Here is a 20,088-nt window from a genome sequence, read left to right as displayed (position 1 = left end):
TTTGTAACGATTCCCTTTGTCTTTGTTACGCCCTGAAGAAGATAGGAACTTGAGACAAGACGTCAGCGACAAAGTCGATAACCTTAGACGTGCCCGTCCTCGCTAGACCGAAAAACTTCAAGTTTTCACAACTTGGCTCAGGTGAAAGCGTCTGAAATTCACCAGGCAGACTGAATTTAACGTCTTACTCTTCAGAGTTTCCATTTTTTCTTTCTTACTCCCTTTTTGTCGACGTTGTTAGGGCACGCCACCGGATGATAAGGCGAATGTCAGAATTAGGCCGGCACTTCCGGTACATTCCGCCCTAACAGTTTGTGCGGCATACGCATGCGCATAACAATAATCCAAGATGGCGGTCACCAAAACGAAATGAAGACGGAACTAGGATTTCAAGTTGTCTCTGACTGACATGGGATCACGGTTAAGGTACAGATCATTTCAATGGTAGATTATTCAAGTGATTCCTTTTAATCTTTTAAATTCTGTTTCAGAACGAATCCCGACAAGATTTTGGAATGTTTCCTCGAAGTTCTTCCTGCTTCGACTGATTCTAATGAAGGTCGGAAAAAATATTCTTCTTGTTTATCCTTATTATATTGTATAAATCGCCAAACTGGGTACTTTTGGACTTAATAGTTTGGGTATAAACTATTTGTTTTCGTGTGAGTGCAAGTTTCCGCCGTCAAGTAGAATGAAACTGCTTCGATAGCCTCAAAATAATAATTGTTTTGAGTCTTGCTATCTTAGACACCTCTGTATTATCAGCTTCGCTGCTAGTTTGCTATAACTAGCTCCTTTTGTATTTTGGTTTCCTCCGGACCTTATAATTTCTACAGGTTTGTTAAAAGGTTCTGTTTTTGTTGATAAAAAGTGGTAGTTGTTTAGTACCCTAAACTAAAAGCAACATAAACAGCCGAGATTTGTAGAACGTCCAAGAAGCTAGGAAAAAACGTTCCGTATTCCTTATTATTCCAGCCGGCGTACTTTACCTTATTTCAAAAAAGTCAAAATTCTTCTTAATAACTTTGAAGATTTGCCAAAGATACTCGACAATGCATTTTTAATTGCCAGAGCAAAATTCAGAGTAAGATGCAATATTCAAATCATAACTACTGTATAATGTACATATAGGCATAGCACATCGAAACTATGAATATTAACTGTATATCTTCTGAGAAAATTTCCAAGATTTTCCAATACATTTGTTGCATATTGTTGATAATACAATCTTGTGGTACTCAGGCTTAATTTCCTTGCCAAAATATATATCAATGAATAAATACTGTACATTCATACAGTCTCAGTTTTTTGATGGTTTAGGACCTTTAATAGGTGAAGGATATGAAATGGAGATATGGATTAATAAATGTCTTTTTGGCCAATTTTAGATAATCTGAAAACTGAAACTTATTAATTCAAATAGAAAAGAATCATCACAGCTTCTATCAGTCCAAAGCCTTGGGCTGTCATTGACCTACACTTTGATGGCTTCCAATCATACCATTACACGACAATGGGCTGACAAATCAGAGGGTACAAAATTTGTTCTGTTACAAATTCAAAACTTCATGAATAGAAGTGAGATGCAGCTTTAGTATTTTTTTGCATTTTGGCAAGAGTTTTCAGCATAATTTTAATTGCAGTGAGTCATTTATAGAAGTGTTGTCTTTGACCAATATTATTTTGTCAACAAATGTTGTCTGATTGATGCAGAAGACACTTTTATTCATTTATAAAACATTATTTCTGTTATAAAGTGGTTTGTCATCTTTCTTTATAAACAATACCTATGTACCTATGTTTTCCTTTTTCAATTTTGATGACTTTAATCTTTTTTTAAGAAAAACAAAAACATAGGAGAAATTAAACATATTTTTTAAATTATACAACTTACAAATGTATAAAGCATATACAAAGGATAGACTGAGATGGGAGTAAGGCTATTTGTAAATATAAAGTTACTGTGCAAATGTTGACATTTGTTTGTATTCTTAATTAAAGGAGCATCAATCAAGTTTATCCAGCCTCTGGATTTTGAGGATAAGGTACTGTAACTATATAGTATATGTATATAATTATATGTTTATACAGGGCTTCTGGAATTACGCGAAAAAAAACTCAAAATTACGCGGGATTCTTTGCTAGATTACGCACTAAATTACGCGGAAAATCAGTCATTACGCGCTAAATTACACGGGATTTTGCAATAAATTTTTCTTTAAAAATCAAAATTTTGCGGGATTCTTTACTGAATTATGCGCTAAATTACACGGAATATCAACTGTTACGCCCAAACTACATTTTGTACGAAAAAAGCACGAAATAACTTGAAAAGGTTTATTTTTGCGCGAAAATATCTTAGGCAAGTTTTTATTGGCTCCTAGCCACTAGCCAATTAAAAAAAGGTATTTTATTATTAGTCCTAGGCCTTCGTGGTTTAGCAAAGAACGCCTAGTCATTTTATTAGTTTTGGAAATTCAGTTTGAAATATCACACTCTTATGAAGAATATCTGTTTTTTTTTTACAAGAAAGAAGAACCCTAAAAAACCACATCAGCTGTGCACTTCAATGTTTTGTCTTTCAAAATTTAGCCAAATAACGCGGGATTACGCGGAAATTTGTGGATTACACAGATTACACGGAGAAAGCCAAATTACGCGCTTCCGCACAAGTGCGTAATTCCAGAAGCCCTGTTTATAGTATTTAACTATATGTATAATGTATATTTAACAATGAGACTACAAGCTCAAGTTTTCTATGAGTCAATAGATAGTCAACAAGGCGCGTAGCCTCGAAAATGAGAAGATTAGAAGATTGTTTTAGTATAATTCCACTCACATACTACCTTCGAAAAAAGTATGATTTTAATAATTCTTAGTAATAAATAACCACTTTTGGAGCAAGAACGCCAGCTTTTTCGCTATTCACTATCTATGGCTCGATAGATACAGAGTGAGTACAGGAGCCAGTCCAATCGTGAGATTCGTGATAGTATGTGAGTGGATTTATACTAAAGTATATAACTATATGTACAGTATTATTTTCTTAGATCAGCAGAGCCTACTTTTTTAGATATAAAGTAATGAGGTGAAATAAAAAACCTTCATTCATTTTACAACAACTGTATCTCATCTCTCCTGTCTACTAGCTTAGAAAATGATGAAATTAATAAAAATGAAGCATGATTTAACCAACAAGTTGTTTGTTTTACAGGAAGCCTTGAAGGCAATTCCAGGATTTTGTTTCCCATGCATTTCTAAGACGTAAGTACTTATCTGCTTGAACCTCATATGTGCTAGCATTAGATTTATTTCATGTTTTTTTATTCCACTTCTAGAAAGCTTATAACACAATAAGTACCTTACAAGTAAACATTATTATCTTGTGTCTGCCATTTCCATCGGCTAATTTAAGCGAGTATCCAATATATTTTTAAACAATTATCGCCAATAACATGAGGTAGTGGTACCTATTATCGGCAATGCCCCATTATCGGACTCTCAAAAAAAATCTTAGATATCTCAAGCAATAGGAAAACAGCACATTTCGCCATGCAGTTTGTCACGTGCGAGATGCATGTGTATTTAATCGCTTGCTACAGCGGAGAAAGAGTCTCAAACTAAATTCTATCATGACTTTTGCAAAGTACATTTGTCAACTATAATTGCCTGCTGTATTTTAGTGAAAATGAAGCATGATTTTCCCATTATTTTTCGCGAAGAAATCTGCTGTCCAATGAAAGGGCTAGGGTGTCAGATAATAGTTAAGAGCATCCGATAATAGGGCTTCACAAAACTTCTTACTAACGATTGTTTTCTCACAAATTAACTACAGAATATTTGTTATCTAGGTGGAATTATTATGTTTAATAGTCAGTGATTTCTAGCTGAAAACCTAAGATTCAATTGTGTTATTATGTGATATATTTTAGCGTAAATTTTGAGTGTCCGATAATAGGTATAATGACCTAATCAGACTTTATTTGTAGAGTATTTTGAAGTTACCTTGCGAAAATACTGCTGTATTTTCAGTGATAAACAATAACAAAGGAGTGGGTGATTGACATTCTTTAAGTGACCACAATCGTAGGTGATTGTAATCAGCGAAAAGCGACCCAGTACTACTCACCACAACATTTTATTTTTTAAAGCTTGTTTTGTTATAGTTCTGTTGCTTCTTGTGTGTTGTTAAAAAGCATTTGTTTATCTAGAAATTACATGGATTTTTGAATAAGCATATAAGCATCTCCCAGGGCTATACAAAATTAATCACCCTGGCGCTTATTCAGGCAATAAGGGCCATAAGAGATCACATGACTGTTTGGCACAACTCAATCGTTAATAAGTACTTTACAAGGAAAGGTACAGGGGCAGCAGAGTGGTCTCACAAGTGGTGGGGGGGGGGGGGGCAAAAATAGCCAGGGGGTACCTGGGTTTGACTTACAATACCGCTGAAAATGAATTTAAACAGTTTAAAAAATGTATAGTTTATCAAGCAATTGATATGTAATGCTTGATACATGCGCGCCCCTGCATCAGCTTGTGTATATATATTTTTTTATTATCACACTGAAATTTACTAAGCAGACTCTGATGATTCTTGGTTTCTTTGCAGGGAAGGAGTGCAGAACTACACATTTGTATTGACAGATATCCAAGGACAGTATAGATTTGGTTTTTGTAGATATTCCCCAAATGTCAAAAGCTGTCTTTGTATACTCAGGTGAGCATTAGATATTGTACCTAGGCACTTTGTTAAAGTTACTGTATACACCTACAGAATATTTCAAATAAGATTGCACTTGGGAATCGATGTGTCCAAAATGTATAAATGGTGGAATGCAGATCATTAACAATGTTTATGTTTACAGGCACTCAAACAAAAATGCTAAGCTTTCATAACCTGGATTTGGTTTTATTTATGCTTAAACGCTCATCTATTTGATACCCATGAAGAACTGCTGGTTATGACACATGGATTATCCAAGTGCAACCTTACTTGAAATAGGTGTATACAAATGGCAACATTTAATTGTAACTTTATTTACATGGTGAAAATGACTATAGTAGTTGTTATCAGGATTGAAATGATGGAGATAACAGCAATGCATAGGCAGGCAATACTGTACCATTATATTAATTACCATTTTATTTTCACAGTTATCTCCCATGGTTTGAAATATTCTATGATCTTCTCAACAAAATCTCAGACCTGATCAGATCATCAACAGATGAGGTACAGTGTACCCTTTATACACCAACCTCCTTAATCAGACAACCTTCATATAGTGAACACTTTAAAAAGTCTTGATTTTGATAAGCTTTAAATTATTTCCATTTGCCTCAGTGAGTGAGTGTGTTTTGGTATCTTTTAATGTCGAGTTTCCTTGTTTTCTGTTGTAGCATAATACCCAGGTGGTCTCTTTATTGAATGCTTTTGTAAAGGAGCCACTGCCCAAACCAGGAACACCATTCACAATAACCGCCCCTGGGACAACAAAGGTACATATGTTAAGACATTTCCTGTATGCAGCACATAATTTAAATACAAAAAGGCCAAATTGTCGTGTTCGTGAACCAGAAGAATAAACACAATGTTCCAAAATCTGGTATTCGGCTCTGCCAACTTCCCTGAAGAAGTCTTATTAAAGACAAAAAATTTGGCAGAGTTGAATACTAATTTTTGGTGTACTGCACATAATTTAAGTGGAGTATGCTATTCTATGTTAAACGTAATTCTAGGGGGTTACGCTGCTCTATGTTACACATAATTTGAAGGCGTGGCTCTGTTCAATTTTGTACTCACCAGTTTTTTTCTTTAGCAATATACCTACACTTCACCTGATCCAATGAAGCTGCCAACTATACCTGCAAATGTAAGTTCTATACCTGGAAATGTAAATGTTACACCAATGTAAATTATATAGCTTGATATGTAAATGTTATAGCTTGATATGTAAATGTTATACATGGAAATGTAAGTGCTATACCTGGGAACGTAACTGCTATACCTGGGAATGTAACTGCTATACCTGGGAATGTAACTGCTATACCTGGGAATGTAAGTGCTATACCTGAGAATGTAAGTGCTATACCTGAGAATGTAAGTGCTATACCTGGGAATGTAACTGCTATACCTGGGAATGTAACTGCTATACCTGAGAATGTAAGTGCTACTGTATACCTGGGAATGTAAGTGCTATACCTGGGAATGTAAGTGCTATACCTGAGAATGTAAGTGCTACTGTATACCTGGGAATGTAACTGCTATACCTGGGAATGTAACTGCTATACCTGGGAATGTAAGAACCTTAAAAATAAAGTATGTATTTGCCTGTCATTAGTCATATTTTCTTCTTTCTTACTGGTTGTTGACCGTGAATCATCCCATTTATTCCAGCGCAATCTGACAGACTACTATGCAGCTGTGGAGCCACAAAACATGATTACTATGTTTATAAGGTGGGTAGAGTAGAGCTTCAAGGAGGATAACTTTGCTTGAAATGTGCATTTTATATGGATTGTTCAATTTGCTAGATAGATAGATAGAAACTTTATTAAAGTGTCATAAACAACCTCTAGCCGGGGATAAGACCCCTACTAATTGGGGGACACAAAAAAAAGATAAAATTATAAAAATTATACTGATTATTAAAAATTTAAAATTGTAGATTCTTACTGATAAAGCTAAATAAATATATATATATATATATAAATACATGTAAATTGATTGTAATCTATATGAAATTATGAAAAAAAATTGACTAGATTTAAAATTTATCATGCGGAACATAGGGCACAGCCCTTGCAATTTTCTATAAATTCGAAATCCTTTTTTCTCATAGTCACTTTAAAACTTTTTAAACTGTCAATTGATCTTTCTGCCCTAGGTAGGCTATTCCATAGTTTAGCCCCCATATATCTTAGGGAATGTTTCCCGTAAGTGACTGTGTTAAATCTTGGAATAACAAAATCGGACAATCTTAAATTATAGTTCGTGTTTTTTTTAGAAAACAAATCACTAATCCCAGATGGACAAAGGCCATTTTTAACTTTGTACATTAAGATGCAAATGTCTTGCAGTCTACGATTACGTAGAGTAGATAAATTAGCCTTTATTAATAGTTCGTGGTAAGTGCAATTCCAGTCTTTAAAAACAGCTCTTGAGGCACGTTCCTGTAAACGCTCAAGCTTCCTACTATCGCTTGCCTGACAAAAATGCCAGGTCAAGTGGCAGTATGTCAAATAAGGCAACACAGCAGATTTATAGAGAACTAGTTTAGCGTTTGTAGGTATCAAGTTCCTGAGTCTCATCAGCACACCGATTCTTCTGCCAGCATTTTTACATGCTATGCTTATATGCTCCGAGAAATTGAGTTGAGAGTCTATTGTAACTCCTAGTAGCTTTAGGGAGTCCGCTGACCGTATTTCCTGGTTGTTGATAGAAATGCGTGAGATCGAGTCCACGGAGGCTAACTGAAAACTGCATTACCTTATTTCCTGGCGTATAATGCGCACTTTTTTACTCCCAAAATGACCTTGAAAAACAGGGTTTGCATTATACGCAGAACCCATTGTTGATAAAAAGCTTAAAACAATGAGAAAATGTGGCGATCCCATTTTATGTGAGAAACTGTCACAAAATCACTTAAACATAACATAGTAAAAGGTATTCCAAACCCAAGAATATCTTTAATTTCCTCATCATGTTTTTTGTAAGAAAATAAGCCCAAAAACTCAATAACTCAAAAAAACAGCAATTATTTATGCTTCCTTCGTGATTTTCTTGTTGTTGGAATTTACTTGACCCAGCCTCTTTGCACCTTGTCCAAAATGCCGGTAATTGCTGTGAACTGCTGGAATTTCAATGTTCCATTTATTGGTAATTGTCTTATTGTTTAAATATGCACATCTATCCACCCACCCATCAGTCTATCTGCTCTTTGTCAATATACTTATAGGGGGTTTTGTTGTTTGTCTGCGTACACACCTAAGTGGCTCCATTTGAAATAAGTGCACGGTTTGTTTTTGGATTCAAACCAGTGCATGTTATGTGTACAGCTGTCTTTTTGCTATGTTCTCCTCTGGCGGTTACAGAGGTCCCCACTCGACAAACTTGTGCACGAGTGTGTGAAAAAGGGGCGGAGCTTTTATAATGGGGCATTCATGTTTAAGATATGAACAGATAACTCATATTAAAACCTTTTAAGGTTTTTAAAAGAAAATGATTTTGGATGTCAGTTCAAAATTCATGGCTTCAACCCACTAGTTGGAGCACATTTTTTTGCACATTTTTACTCTATGTTCATCTCTTTCTCAGTATGAGTTTGTTCTATGTTCATTTGTTTTCCAGCATGTTTTTTGAAAGACGAATCATTATTACCTCAAAAAAATTGAATGTGGTAAGTGCAAAAACTAAATACCAGAAATCACAAGTCACTGTAAATTCAAATTGCTTTTTTGTTTTTCAAAAATATATTTTTTAACTTTGTATTTAAGGATGTACCAAACGAATAGAATTTCATCTTCTTTATAATAATGCAATTGAATTGACTTGTCATCTTCTTATGATAGAATAGGCCTGTCATCCTTTAGATGATGATTGAATGAACTTCTCATCGGCTATGTAATGATTGAATCGACATGGCATCATTCTTCTATGATGATTGAATGGTCATATCACCTTTTTTTTATAGCGATTGAATGAGCTTGCTATCATGCTACATAATTGGAATTGTTACCCTATTTTTCTTATTTTTCTCCTACAGTTGACAGCTTGTTGCTATGGTGCGATGTCACTTTTGTATCCCATGCACTGGTAGGTACTGTCTGTTGAAAAGACATTCTACTGCTATGAATAGTATTGCTAAAAGCTCTAAAACAGTCAAAATCATATGGAGTAACCTAGATAACCTTCTAGCTTCATTTAAAGAGTTTTTATCTTTATGTTATATACAATAATAATATAATTATTCAGATGTATATACAGATGGAAATAGGTTGAAAATAGTACTTATATGTTGTGGTAAAGTGATTAACCAGGTATTCAGCGTTTTTGTTCGTTTCCCTCTTTATAACACTTAGGTGAAGTTAACAGAAAAATATTTTTTATAGATTTGTTATGCCTTCACATTCCATTCTTTTTTATTTCTATTCATTCTATTCAGTGCTTCTTTAATGCAAAAAACTGTTTTGGGTTCTAGCAGACTTCAACATAACTTTATATTTCAGGCAACATATGTTTGTGCCAATTGTTCCACCTCACCTTTTAGACTACTGTTGGTATGTATCCTTATGAACTTAGATTAAAGGTATCCTTATGGACCCAGGGCATAGGTATCCTTATGGACCCAGGGCATAGGTATCCTTATGGACCCAGGGCATAGGTATCCTTATGGACCCAGGGCATAGGTATCCTTATGGACCCAGGGCATAGGTGTCCTTATGGACCCAGGGCATATGTATCCTTATGTACCCAGGGCATAGGTATCCTTATAGACCCAGGGCATAGGTATCCTTATGGATCCAGGGCATATGTATCCTTATGGACCCATAGCATAGGTATCCTTATGGACCCAGGGTATAGGTGTCCTTATGGACCCAGGGCATAGGTATCCTTACGGACCCAGGGCATAGGTATCCTTACGGACCCAGGGCATAGGTGTCCTTATGGACCCATAGCATAGGTATCCTTACGGACCCAGGGCATAGGTATCCTTACGGACCCAGGGCATAGGTGTCCTTATGGACCCAGGGCATAGGTGTCCTTAAGGACCCAAGGCATATGTATCCTTATGGACCCAGGGCATAGGTATCCTAATGGACCCAGGGCATATGTATCCTTATGGACCCAGGGCATATGTATCCTTAGGGACCCAGGGCATATGTATCCTTATGGACCCAGGGCATAGGTATCCTTATAGACACAGGGCATATGTATCCTTATGGACCCAGGGCATAGGTATCCTTATGGACCCAGGGCATAGGTGTCCTTATGGACCCAGGGCATAGGTATCCTTACGGACCCAGGGCATAGGTATCCTTATGGACCCAGGGCATAGGTATCCTTTACGGACCCAGGGCATAGGTATCCTTACGGACCCAGGGCATAGGTATCCTTATGGACCCAGGGCATAGGTATCCTTATGGACCCAGGGCATATGTATCCTTATGGACCCAGGGCATAGGTATCCTTACGGACCCAGGGCATAGGTATCCTTATGGACCCAGGGCATAGATATCCTTATGGACCCAGCTTTTGTATATAAAAATGCTAAAAAATTGTTTTCTTTCCTTGCAGTGCTCCTATGCCGTTCCTAGTAGGGGTTCACTCTTCCTTAATGGCGGTAAGCACTCTTTAATCTACCAATGGTGGTAAGCACTGTTTATCTACTAATGCCAGTGAGCACTCTTAATCTACTAATGGCGGTAAGCACTGTTTATCTACTAATGCGTGTAAGCACTCTTAATCTACTAATGGTGGTAAGCACTCTTTATCTACTAATGGCGGTAAGCACTCTTTATCTACTAATGGCGGTAAGCACTGTTTATCTACTAATGGCGGTAAGCACTCTTAACCTACTAATGGCGGTAAGCACTCTTAATCTACTAATGGCGGTAAGCACTCTTAACCTACTAATGGCAGTAAGCACTCTTAATCTACTAATGGCGGTAAGCACTCTTTATCTACCAATGGCGGTAAACACTCTTAACCTACTAATGGCAGTAAGCACTCTTAATCTACTAATGGCAGTAAGCACTCTTAATCTACTAATGGCGGTAAGCACTCTTAATCTACTAATGGCGGTAAGCACTCTTAATCTACTAATGGTTGTAATCACCCTATAGTTCACTCTACCTTAATGGCAAACAGGCCCATAGCCAGGACATTGAGCAGAGGTTTTTTTTACCCATTTAGCAATCCATTTTCTTTTAGTTTAGTAGCCCTATCTTGCATTGGTACTCAATTTTCCTTTATTAGATTGGACCTTCCAGTCGAGTAGGGTGGTTCTTCTGAACCCCCCCTGGCTTTGAGCCCGTGGAAAACACCCTATGGTTTGATCTACCTTAATAGCGGTAACCACCCCATGGTTTCCAATTCCCTAATGTAAGCACTAAATATAGTCTTGCACCTTGTGTTCCACAGCAAGTGCGCCGCATGCCTCTGGATGAGGTTGTTATACTTGATGCTGATACCAACCTGCTTGAGTGCCCCTTTGATGATGCTGCCGTCCTCCCACAAGATGTGGTATGGCCCATTCATCATTATTATATATTTGTGTAGTTGATGAAAGGTTCTCTATTTAATGAGTTCTTGAAGTCCTGCACATTTAAATTATTGATGGTATAAATAATTTAAGGTGGTACCCTCCTAATTAGTTAGAATGCTCTGAGATGTCATTGGTCTCAACTTCTACTGTATTCTACTGTATGCTGATATGTGATAGATAGCAAGATTTAAATAAAATCATGATGAGCATGTATTTGCTTAAATAACGTATTGGTGAATATCTGTGGTAAACAAATGAAAAGAGGCAAGTCTTGCCTTATTTTCCAAGGGTAATTTACAGTATCAAATAAGCTATGTTACAAAACCAATAACGTGAAAAATGAATTCTGTGCTACATTTATTAGGCCAATCAAATCAGCAAACACATTACCTAGTTGCCTTACTTGGAGTATTACTTATGTCCTCAGTATTAATTGAATGTTCTTAAGATATGGATGCCTGTTTGAATTTAGACTCACCACATGAAGAGTGCACTGAAGAAAACTGTGATTCCAATTGATGACTATGTCTCCAAGGTTTTTCTTAGTGCAATGGTATCACTGGTCGGAGGTTACCGGGATGCTTTGCGCTTCCACTTGGTGAGTCTGTTAGATGGGTAATATCTAGTAATTTTGAAATAGTTTCTTGCTACATGCCTTGAGACAATGGAATAAATTTCCACAGTTTATTATTGACATGAGAGTCTGCAAATATACATGTTAAACCAATGGATCACATATGTACAGTGTAAGAAATAGAACTTGAGGGAAAAGTGAAGAAGGCTGACATGAATAGACGGGTTTTGTAAAGGTTACTGTGAGTAATAAAGAAACAGTAAATGCCTTGATGGTTTACATGCTGTGATGGGGGGGAGGGGGGGGGCTGCAAAGCTGTTGGAGCACCAAGATATTATTTCTTTTTTTCAATGAAAGAAAAAAAGGGAGTTGCCTTGATTGTCAGTAAAGTGAGGAGAGGATGGGTGGGGTAAGGGTTTCTTGATAAGGAGAGAGCAAGTAACCCTAACAGTGGCCTGTAGTGACTTATAATGTGTCTATGTTTTTTTTCAGGGGCAACAAATAGTTTTCGACAGGGAAGCGTAAGTATTAGTTATAGTAGAGCTCTCATGCGGTACTTAGCTTCAGTGGACCAAAAATGGATATTTCTGTGTAGGGATATTATAGATGATATTAACATGAAGTGATCTTGTAAATGTTGCTATCATTTAGTAACATTGTTTATGTTGGTAACAGTAATTTTGTTTCGTTTTTCTGCAGTTTTGTGATGTCACGGTCCACCAGCATGCGTCCTCTCTTAGAGCAGATTTTACAGTTACAGACGTTTGAACAAGTATGTAGGACAAGCACATAAATGCAATCAGAATAAATAAAAGCCAGGCGCATACACCGGGGGGGGGGGGGGGTACGCAGGGTGAACGCGCACCCTCCTTTGGCAGCCAAAAGTGGATTATTTCTTATTAATTAAGGAATCTTCAAATACTATTCTTTTTCCATATCAGACCTATGACTGCGCCCCCCCCCCCCCCCTGACCAATCCTGGGAAGACGCCTGAAAACCCTTTCAAACTTGAATAATAGATAACTTGGTACTTAAATTAAAACGGAACTAAAATACATACACCAAATCTGCCTCTCTAGAATCCAAACACACTGAGATGCAAGCACTGTTGTGATGTTTACTCATATCAGATTTGGGCTTTTCACGTGTGACATAGCCAGACATTGACAAACCTTTAGTCTGTCTACTTTACAGAGGGGTAATGTGACACGATTGCAACATGATTTGACAATTTTTTCATAGTTCATCACAGAAAGACTAGACCTCTTGAACTCTGGCAAAGGGTTCAATGATGTTTTTGAAGAGCAAATTGGACTTCAGGCTGAGAGTAAGTATATAGTATCACACTCTTTTTGTGCACCTATTTCAAATTACAGCAAACCTTTCGATTCCATGTGTTGTGGCCACAGTGCATCGTAGGTAACACAAAAAGGCAATATCTCAGTCCTTAAAAGCAATATAGCTCTAATATAGCTATTGAAAATTAATAAGTTTAAATATAGTTCATTAATATACTGATGATATTTGAATATATAAACAGTTTATGATATATATTCAAATGCATATCATACATCCTTTATACCACAGATTATTGAGTTCTCATGTTTTTTTTATATACACAGATCACAACCAGATGAAAAATCAATATCAGAAATGGCTAAAAGAAATGAAGGTATTACCGTATCCCTCATAATTACAGTAGTTGTCAGACCAGAAAATAAACTTATGGGGTATGATTTCTCAGAGCATGGCGAAAGAATGCATTCAATTCTTTATTAATAAAGCGCTAATTACCATCTCTAAGTGTTTGGTCGTTCTGCCCTACATTTAGACTGATTATTACCTAAGACTGTTACCAAACAGATTGTAATGTTCGACATGAATCACAATATAGAGTAGCTTGCTCTATATTATGGCGTTTCTCTCTTCTTTCTTTCTAGCGTTCAAGTGGTGCATTCTTTGGAAAGGTGGGTTGCTACCATTGTTCTATACTATCATATTGATTATGAACCATAAGTGACAAGGAGAAGAGGGGTTGGTATGAAAATGGGTAATAGACATTTAAGAGTTTTTTTGGGGGGGAAGGATGTCAATGACTGTATTTTCCGTTTCTTTTTATCATTTTCTATCTTAGAAGTTTGAGAATGTCAACATCTTCCTGGGAAGCATGTCTTCTCGTCCACTGTATATACTATGAATTCTAAAGCTGGAGTTTGCCAACCGCAATTTGCTTTTTGCAATGAAAGCCTTTTTTTGAAATAGGTGGATATTCTCCCCTCCCCATTTTTATCTTTCTTTTTGACCCCCCCCCCCTTTGCTTTTGGGCCAGCTCTGCAGTCCATGTATACACAGCATTGATTTGAATGTCTAATAACTTTCTTTAGGCGGGTAAAACAGCCAAAAAAGGTTACAAAGAAACGAAAAAAGAACTGAAAGCCAACTTTACATTCATCAAGGACAACCTGGCCGAAGCCAGAAGCAACATCCGAGATAAACTGAAAGGAAAGGTGAGATGCGTAGAATATCAATTGTCACGGGAGTTGCAACTGCTTAGGTCTTTGTCTCTCGATTTAGCCCTTTGATCTGGACGCCCGTAGAATTCGCTAAACTAGAGCTGGAAGATAAGAATGACAAACTGCCCCAACTGGATATATGGCACTCCTTATAGTATGTTGCGCACGGGTATACATCAAATACACTCTTTTTTACAAGAACCATTTTATGAGAACGTCCAGCCTGAGATTTCACAAAATTTTAGGAACATGCTAAGAACATGTCGAGGCTGAGATAGCAGAAAAATGTTGAGTTTTGTTTGTGTGATGTGTTCTAAATACAGAATCGAATTGTGTTCATAATACACCCTTAAATATTATTGCTATTGATCATTTGTGTAATTCTCTTCCTAATAATTCATAGAGTATTATATTATCATATACACTAAAACTTAAGAACCAACAATAAAAACGGCCCAGCCTCAACTAAAAATTAGATGTTCTTATAAAAAAAGAGTGTAGTTTGCCTATTATATCATAATGTTAATGTAGCTGAATATGTAGACATGAGGCATAATGAAAATATACAAGAATTTCTTATTCTCTACTCATTTAGGAGGACGATGAAGAAATTGGAAGTGAGATTAAGAAATCTAATTCACTGCCGCACATCAAACACTACACGCTGGGTAGCAAGATCTCCCCTGTAGGCCGGCGTAGGGCCATCTCCCCAGGACAGGTATGCCTCTACTGTCTGTCTGTCTGTCTGTCTGTCTGTCTGTCTGTCTGTCTGTCTGTCTGTCTGTCTGTCTGTCTGTCTGTCTGTCTGTCTGTGTCTGTCTGTCTGTCTGTCTGTGTCTGTCTGTCTGTCTGTCTGTCTGTCTGTCTGTCTGTGTCTGTCTGTCTGTCTGTCTGTCTGTCTGTCTGTCTGTCTGTCTGTCTGTCTGTAGATTGTTTTTCTCGACTGCACTCTTCTCTCTTCTCCCACAACGACATTTTTGTAAGTAATTTACGCGTTTTGAGGATTGGAGATCTACGAAGACAGAAAATTTTAAATGTATAGACAACATAGCTTCCAACCAGAACTTTACAAAGGATAATCAAATTAGCGGACAAAAAACAATTCTGTATTTATTGGCAAAGAATTGCACATATAAATGTAGACCCAAATCCCATGATTGATACGGATGATTTCCCTTGCTACTTTTAAATTACATTTAAAAATGGAGACACATTATTTTCGTTGGCGCATCTCCTGTCGGTCTATCGGTTTGTATTCCTTTGTTCAGTTTATGTTTTCGCTATCACAGTCTCGCAAGGCAAAAAGTTTCAAGGTCAATTTAACAGATGTCAAAAGTGTTCCCCGGCGGCCCCCTCCACCGCGCCCCAATCCTTACCAGACAGCGGCACGACCACGGACATGCGCAATGTCCATTGAAATAGAGGAGTCCGGGAGTCTTGGTGAGGTGCCTCATCTAGAGGCAAGACACAGTGCTCCTAATCTCCTACTTGACCTCGAGGTCGCTAAAGAGGTTGAAAAGGTATGGTACTAACAGTATTATGATGTGCCTCGTGTCACATAGAGAGGTCGCTAAAGAGGTTGATCAGGCATGGTAACATATTACTATGATGTGCCTCGTGTCACATAGAGGGGTCGAGGTTAACAAAGTATGGTAACAGTATTGTGATGTGCCTCAAGAGGTCGCTAAAGAGGTTGATCAGGGATGGTAACATATTACTATGATGTGCCTTGTGTCACATAGAGAGGTCGCTAAAGAGGTTGAAAAGGTATGGTGACGGTACTATGATGTGCTTCTTGTCACATAGTGAGGTCGTTAAAGAGGTTGACAAGGTATGGTAACTGTACTATGGTGTGTCTTATTTCACAAGAAAAGGTCGGTAAAGAGGTTGACCAGAGATAATTATAGCATTGGTGATGGGTGATTATTTCGTTGTAGACCATCGCTGCCTCGTCTGAACTGAGCTTAAATGATTCATCTAAACATCCCCTGGTAGACCTCTCCGAGACTTCTCTCCGGAGTGACGACACGTTACTTGACGCTACCTCGCGTGAACCCGAAAACGAGGCCAAACCGCCTCCGCCGAAACCAAAGCCAAAGCACGAAAAGCCGGCAGAGGATGAAAAAGGTGAATTGAAAACTACCCCACCACGGCCAGTACCTCCTAGGCGTGACTCAAACTCGAAAAAACCTCGACCCGATGTTCCTCCGAGGCCATCACTCGGATCACGACTGTCCTCCGAGGGTAGCTCGTCCGAGCTCAAATCTGCAAATCGTGATTTAGCGACGCCGAATTTCTGTGGTGATAAACCTGTTAACTGTTCAGAGGGGAGTTTAGTTGTGACGGCCGATGACGTCGTGTCTCACGCAAACTCGCCAGTAGTGCCATTTCAACTGACTCCCTTGAGACCTGTATCTTTAGACTTGTACAAAGACACAATGGACTCGCTTCCAATAGAAGTGCGAGAGTTCCTAACCGAAAAACAAAATGCCGACGGGACAGGACTAGAATCTATGCCGATAACTTGCGAACTGCCGGAAAAATTAGCCGACAAGTTAACGAACGCTTTACCTCCTAGATTACACAAAAGTACTAACGCAGTACCAGACAACAGTGGTAATCTAGTGAATGTAAATAATCCATTTGATGCATTGGAAATAGAGAGTCGGGCCACACTTCGAGAGGATCCGGCTGTTCGTAGCACGGCAGGCTCAGGGTGGGTTAGTTTTAATTAGAAATTATTAGAATAATATAACATTTAGAGAGAATTAGAAGGCAGGCTTTCTGACGCAAATAATTGATGGTATATTTCGAATGACGTTTTTGCAGCGACGCGAGTGACTGTTGCGTGTGGTCATGTCCAGATTGCGCCGGAAAAAAGCGGGGTGCTTCTAAAATGACCAAAAGCTGCTGAAAGAGCTGCTAGATTTTTTACATAGAAAATATCCGCGTTTTTTCTTCACAATTTATTCATCCTTTTTGTTCCGAAGGGCGGAAAATATCATTTTGAGTCTCTACTTTTCCTAGTGTTCTGAAATGCACTGTCGTGACAATCATATTTCCGGCTCGGCAAAGTGCAAAGAAAATAAATGCTGTGGACACATGAGGAGAATTAAAATGAAGTGAATGAATAGAAGTTGTTTGTGGCTCTATTTTTGCACGTTCTAAATTGGGTCCTTTAGCACCTTTGTCGCTTTTCCCGACAATTGAAAATTGTGCAAAAAGATGCTGAAATGCCACGATACTCTAAATCCGAAAATATGCTCAGCGCAATCTTGGCATGTCTAGGAACGAGGAATACAAATTCCTAGTAAGTACGCAGCTGCTTTGTCTCCTATTATCTTTGTTCTTTTGTCTCTATTCTTTTCGTTCTTTGTGTCGAGGTGCGGATATTGTTCATTTGCCCAATCAAATTGCAGCTTGTAAGAGCTGCGTACTGACTCCGAATTCGCACTCTTCAAATCTAAATCTAAATTTAAAGTAGAATTGGGGTGAGCACTGATACATGCGGCATTCAAGTGTAAGCACAAGTTCACACACATGCTAGAATACTTGTGTCATGTGCCAGCAAGCACGAGGCACGTGTGCATTCCCTTAAGTACCGTGTTCACACACATGCTAGAATACTTGTGTCATGTGCCAGCAAGCACGAGGCACGTGTGCATTCCCTTAAGTACCGTGTTCACACACATGCTAGAATACTTGTGTCATGTGCTAGCAAGAACGAGGCACGTGTGCATTCCCTTAAGTACCGTGTTCACACACATGCTAGAATACTTGTGTCATGTGCTAGCAAGAACGAGGCACGTGTGCATTCCCTTAAGTACCGTGTTCACACACATGCTAGAATACTTGTGTCATGTGCCAGCAAGAACGAGGCACGTGTGCATTCCCTTAAGTACCGTGTTCACACACATGCTAGAATACTTGTGTCATGTGCTAGCAAGAACGAGGCACGTGTGCATTCCCTTAAGTACCGTGTTCACACACATGCTAGAATACTTGTGTCATGTGCTAGCAAGAACGAGGCACGAGTGCATTTCCCTAAGTAACGTGCTCAAACACGCTAATACTTGTGTCACGTGACAGCAAGCACATGTCCATGTCCCCAATGATCACACATAATAAAAGACTATTGTCACGTGACTGCAGGCACATCACGTGTTCATGTCAAACTTACGTCTCGTGACAGCGAGCATGCATCACGTGTTCATGTCGGTCAGGAAATTGAACTCCTTTCGACGGAAACACTCGGCTGTTCATTTGTTTGTCAAAAGTTGCACACATTTTGATTAATTCAAATATGGATTTATCTATTATATCATCTTTTATAAATTATGAAAAGGCTTGTACCGCGTTTTTATTTTTTGTGTGCATTGCACTGAACTGGGGTTGGTAAATTAACGTCAAAAATGGGATTGCTGTAACCGTGAATATTTAGAGGGATGGCGAATGGTCAATCTGAGAAATTCCGAGAAGGCCGTTTTCAAAATTCGAGAAAATGAGCTCTTGCTTTTCTCAAGATACGAAAACGAGAAACCCAATCACTAACATCCGAGAATTTGAGATGGCTTAAAATTTGGCAAGAAAATCAATATTTCGAGGGACAATTTGCCACCCTTGGAGGTGAAAGGAAACTTGGATCCAGACGCTCACTCCTCTAGGCCTCGAGGGATGAGCTCACACAGAGGCCGCCCTCGGATTACACTCTCTCTATTACACAATCGACAATCATCGATCTCTGTTTACAGCATACAATGAACCACTAATCGCTAAGTAAGCAAGACTTATTCACGCACTACACTTGTGCTAGCCCCTTCCTCCTCCCCCGTTTTAGAGTCTACTCTACTCTCGCCCTGAAACCTGGTGCAGTAGGTTGGCTTATCGAACGATTTCCAACTGGTTTCTGTGAGCCCGCGATCGCCCTGAAACCTGGTGCAGTAGGTTGGCTTATCGAACGATTTCCAACTGGTTTCTGTGAGCCCGCGATCGCCCTGAAACCTGGTGCAGTAGGTTTGCTTATCGAACGATTTCCAACTGGTTTCTGTGAGCCCGCGATCCGGGGCCCAATGAGGCCCCTAGCGACGGTTTGAAAATTTAGCCTATGGAGTGAGTGGCGCACACAGCCCGATTTTTTCAGCAAAATCGATTTTAACGTTAAGGGATGGCACTTTGGGCTTGGTCAACAAAAACTCTTAACCCTAAGAGATAGCAAATAGGGTGTGGTCGAAGGAATTTTTAGCCCTAAGAAATAGCCGAATGAAAGAAAAAAAAACGTTTAACAACCCCTTAGGAATATCAGTTGGACGAATTTTGTACCTTAAGAGATGGCAAAATCGGAACACCTTCGACAAACATCCCCTTAGTGATTGCAGTTAGCTGGTTAGCCGAAATTTTATACCCTAAAAGATTGGACGATCACCCCCGTCTAATTTTCTGGCGTCCTCCCCCGGGGGCATACAGACTTCCCTCGTGGCGCTTCTTACACACGACAGAAGCACCCAAAACCCCGACCTTACTTTGGCTTTTGCATGAGTCACGCATTGTAAGCATGAGTCACGCATTGTAAGCATGAGTCACGCATTGTAAGCATGAGTCACGCATTGTAAGCCTCTGAACAAACAGATGTGCCTAAAAATGATGAATTACTACTGTATACTTGCTACCTCCATCTAAAGTCTAAGTTGAGTTTCAGTCTGGCTCGTTTGCCTAGCCAAAATAGTATCACTCT

General features: G+C 38.6%; 1 protein-coding gene across 1 annotated transcript; it reads left to right on the top strand.

Annotated features, from left to right (window-relative positions):
* The first annotated feature begins 236 nt into the window (after nucleotides 1-236).
* LOC5514490 (DENN domain-containing protein 1B) lies at nucleotides 237-18,705 on the top strand. The gene is made up of 24 exons (XM_032384131.2): nucleotides 237-426; nucleotides 492-559; nucleotides 2,002-2,045; nucleotides 3,215-3,264; nucleotides 4,616-4,723; nucleotides 5,161-5,236; nucleotides 5,404-5,502; nucleotides 5,823-5,876; nucleotides 6,401-6,462; nucleotides 8,354-8,402; nucleotides 8,769-8,818; nucleotides 9,232-9,282; nucleotides 10,301-10,346; nucleotides 11,147-11,248; nucleotides 11,743-11,868; nucleotides 12,337-12,365; nucleotides 12,544-12,616; nucleotides 13,087-13,171; nucleotides 13,467-13,516; nucleotides 13,785-13,811; nucleotides 14,229-14,351; nucleotides 14,953-15,075; nucleotides 15,647-15,877; nucleotides 16,295-18,705. Exons 1-24 carry the CDS (start codon nucleotides 410-412, stop codon nucleotides 17,090-17,092), a joined length of 2,541 nt encoding a protein of 846 aa, XP_032240022.1. The 5' UTR covers nucleotides 237-409; the 3' UTR covers nucleotides 17,093-18,705.
* Nucleotides 18,706-20,088: the final 1,383 nt, after the last annotated feature.

Source organism: Nematostella vectensis, chromosome 8, assembly GCF_932526225.1.
Source record: "Nematostella vectensis chromosome 8, jaNemVect1.1, whole genome shotgun sequence".
In the NCBI taxonomy this organism is placed as follows: Eukaryota; Metazoa; Cnidaria; class Anthozoa; order Actiniaria; family Edwardsiidae; genus Nematostella; species Nematostella vectensis.
This window is presented reverse-complemented; position numbering and strand designations above follow the sequence as displayed.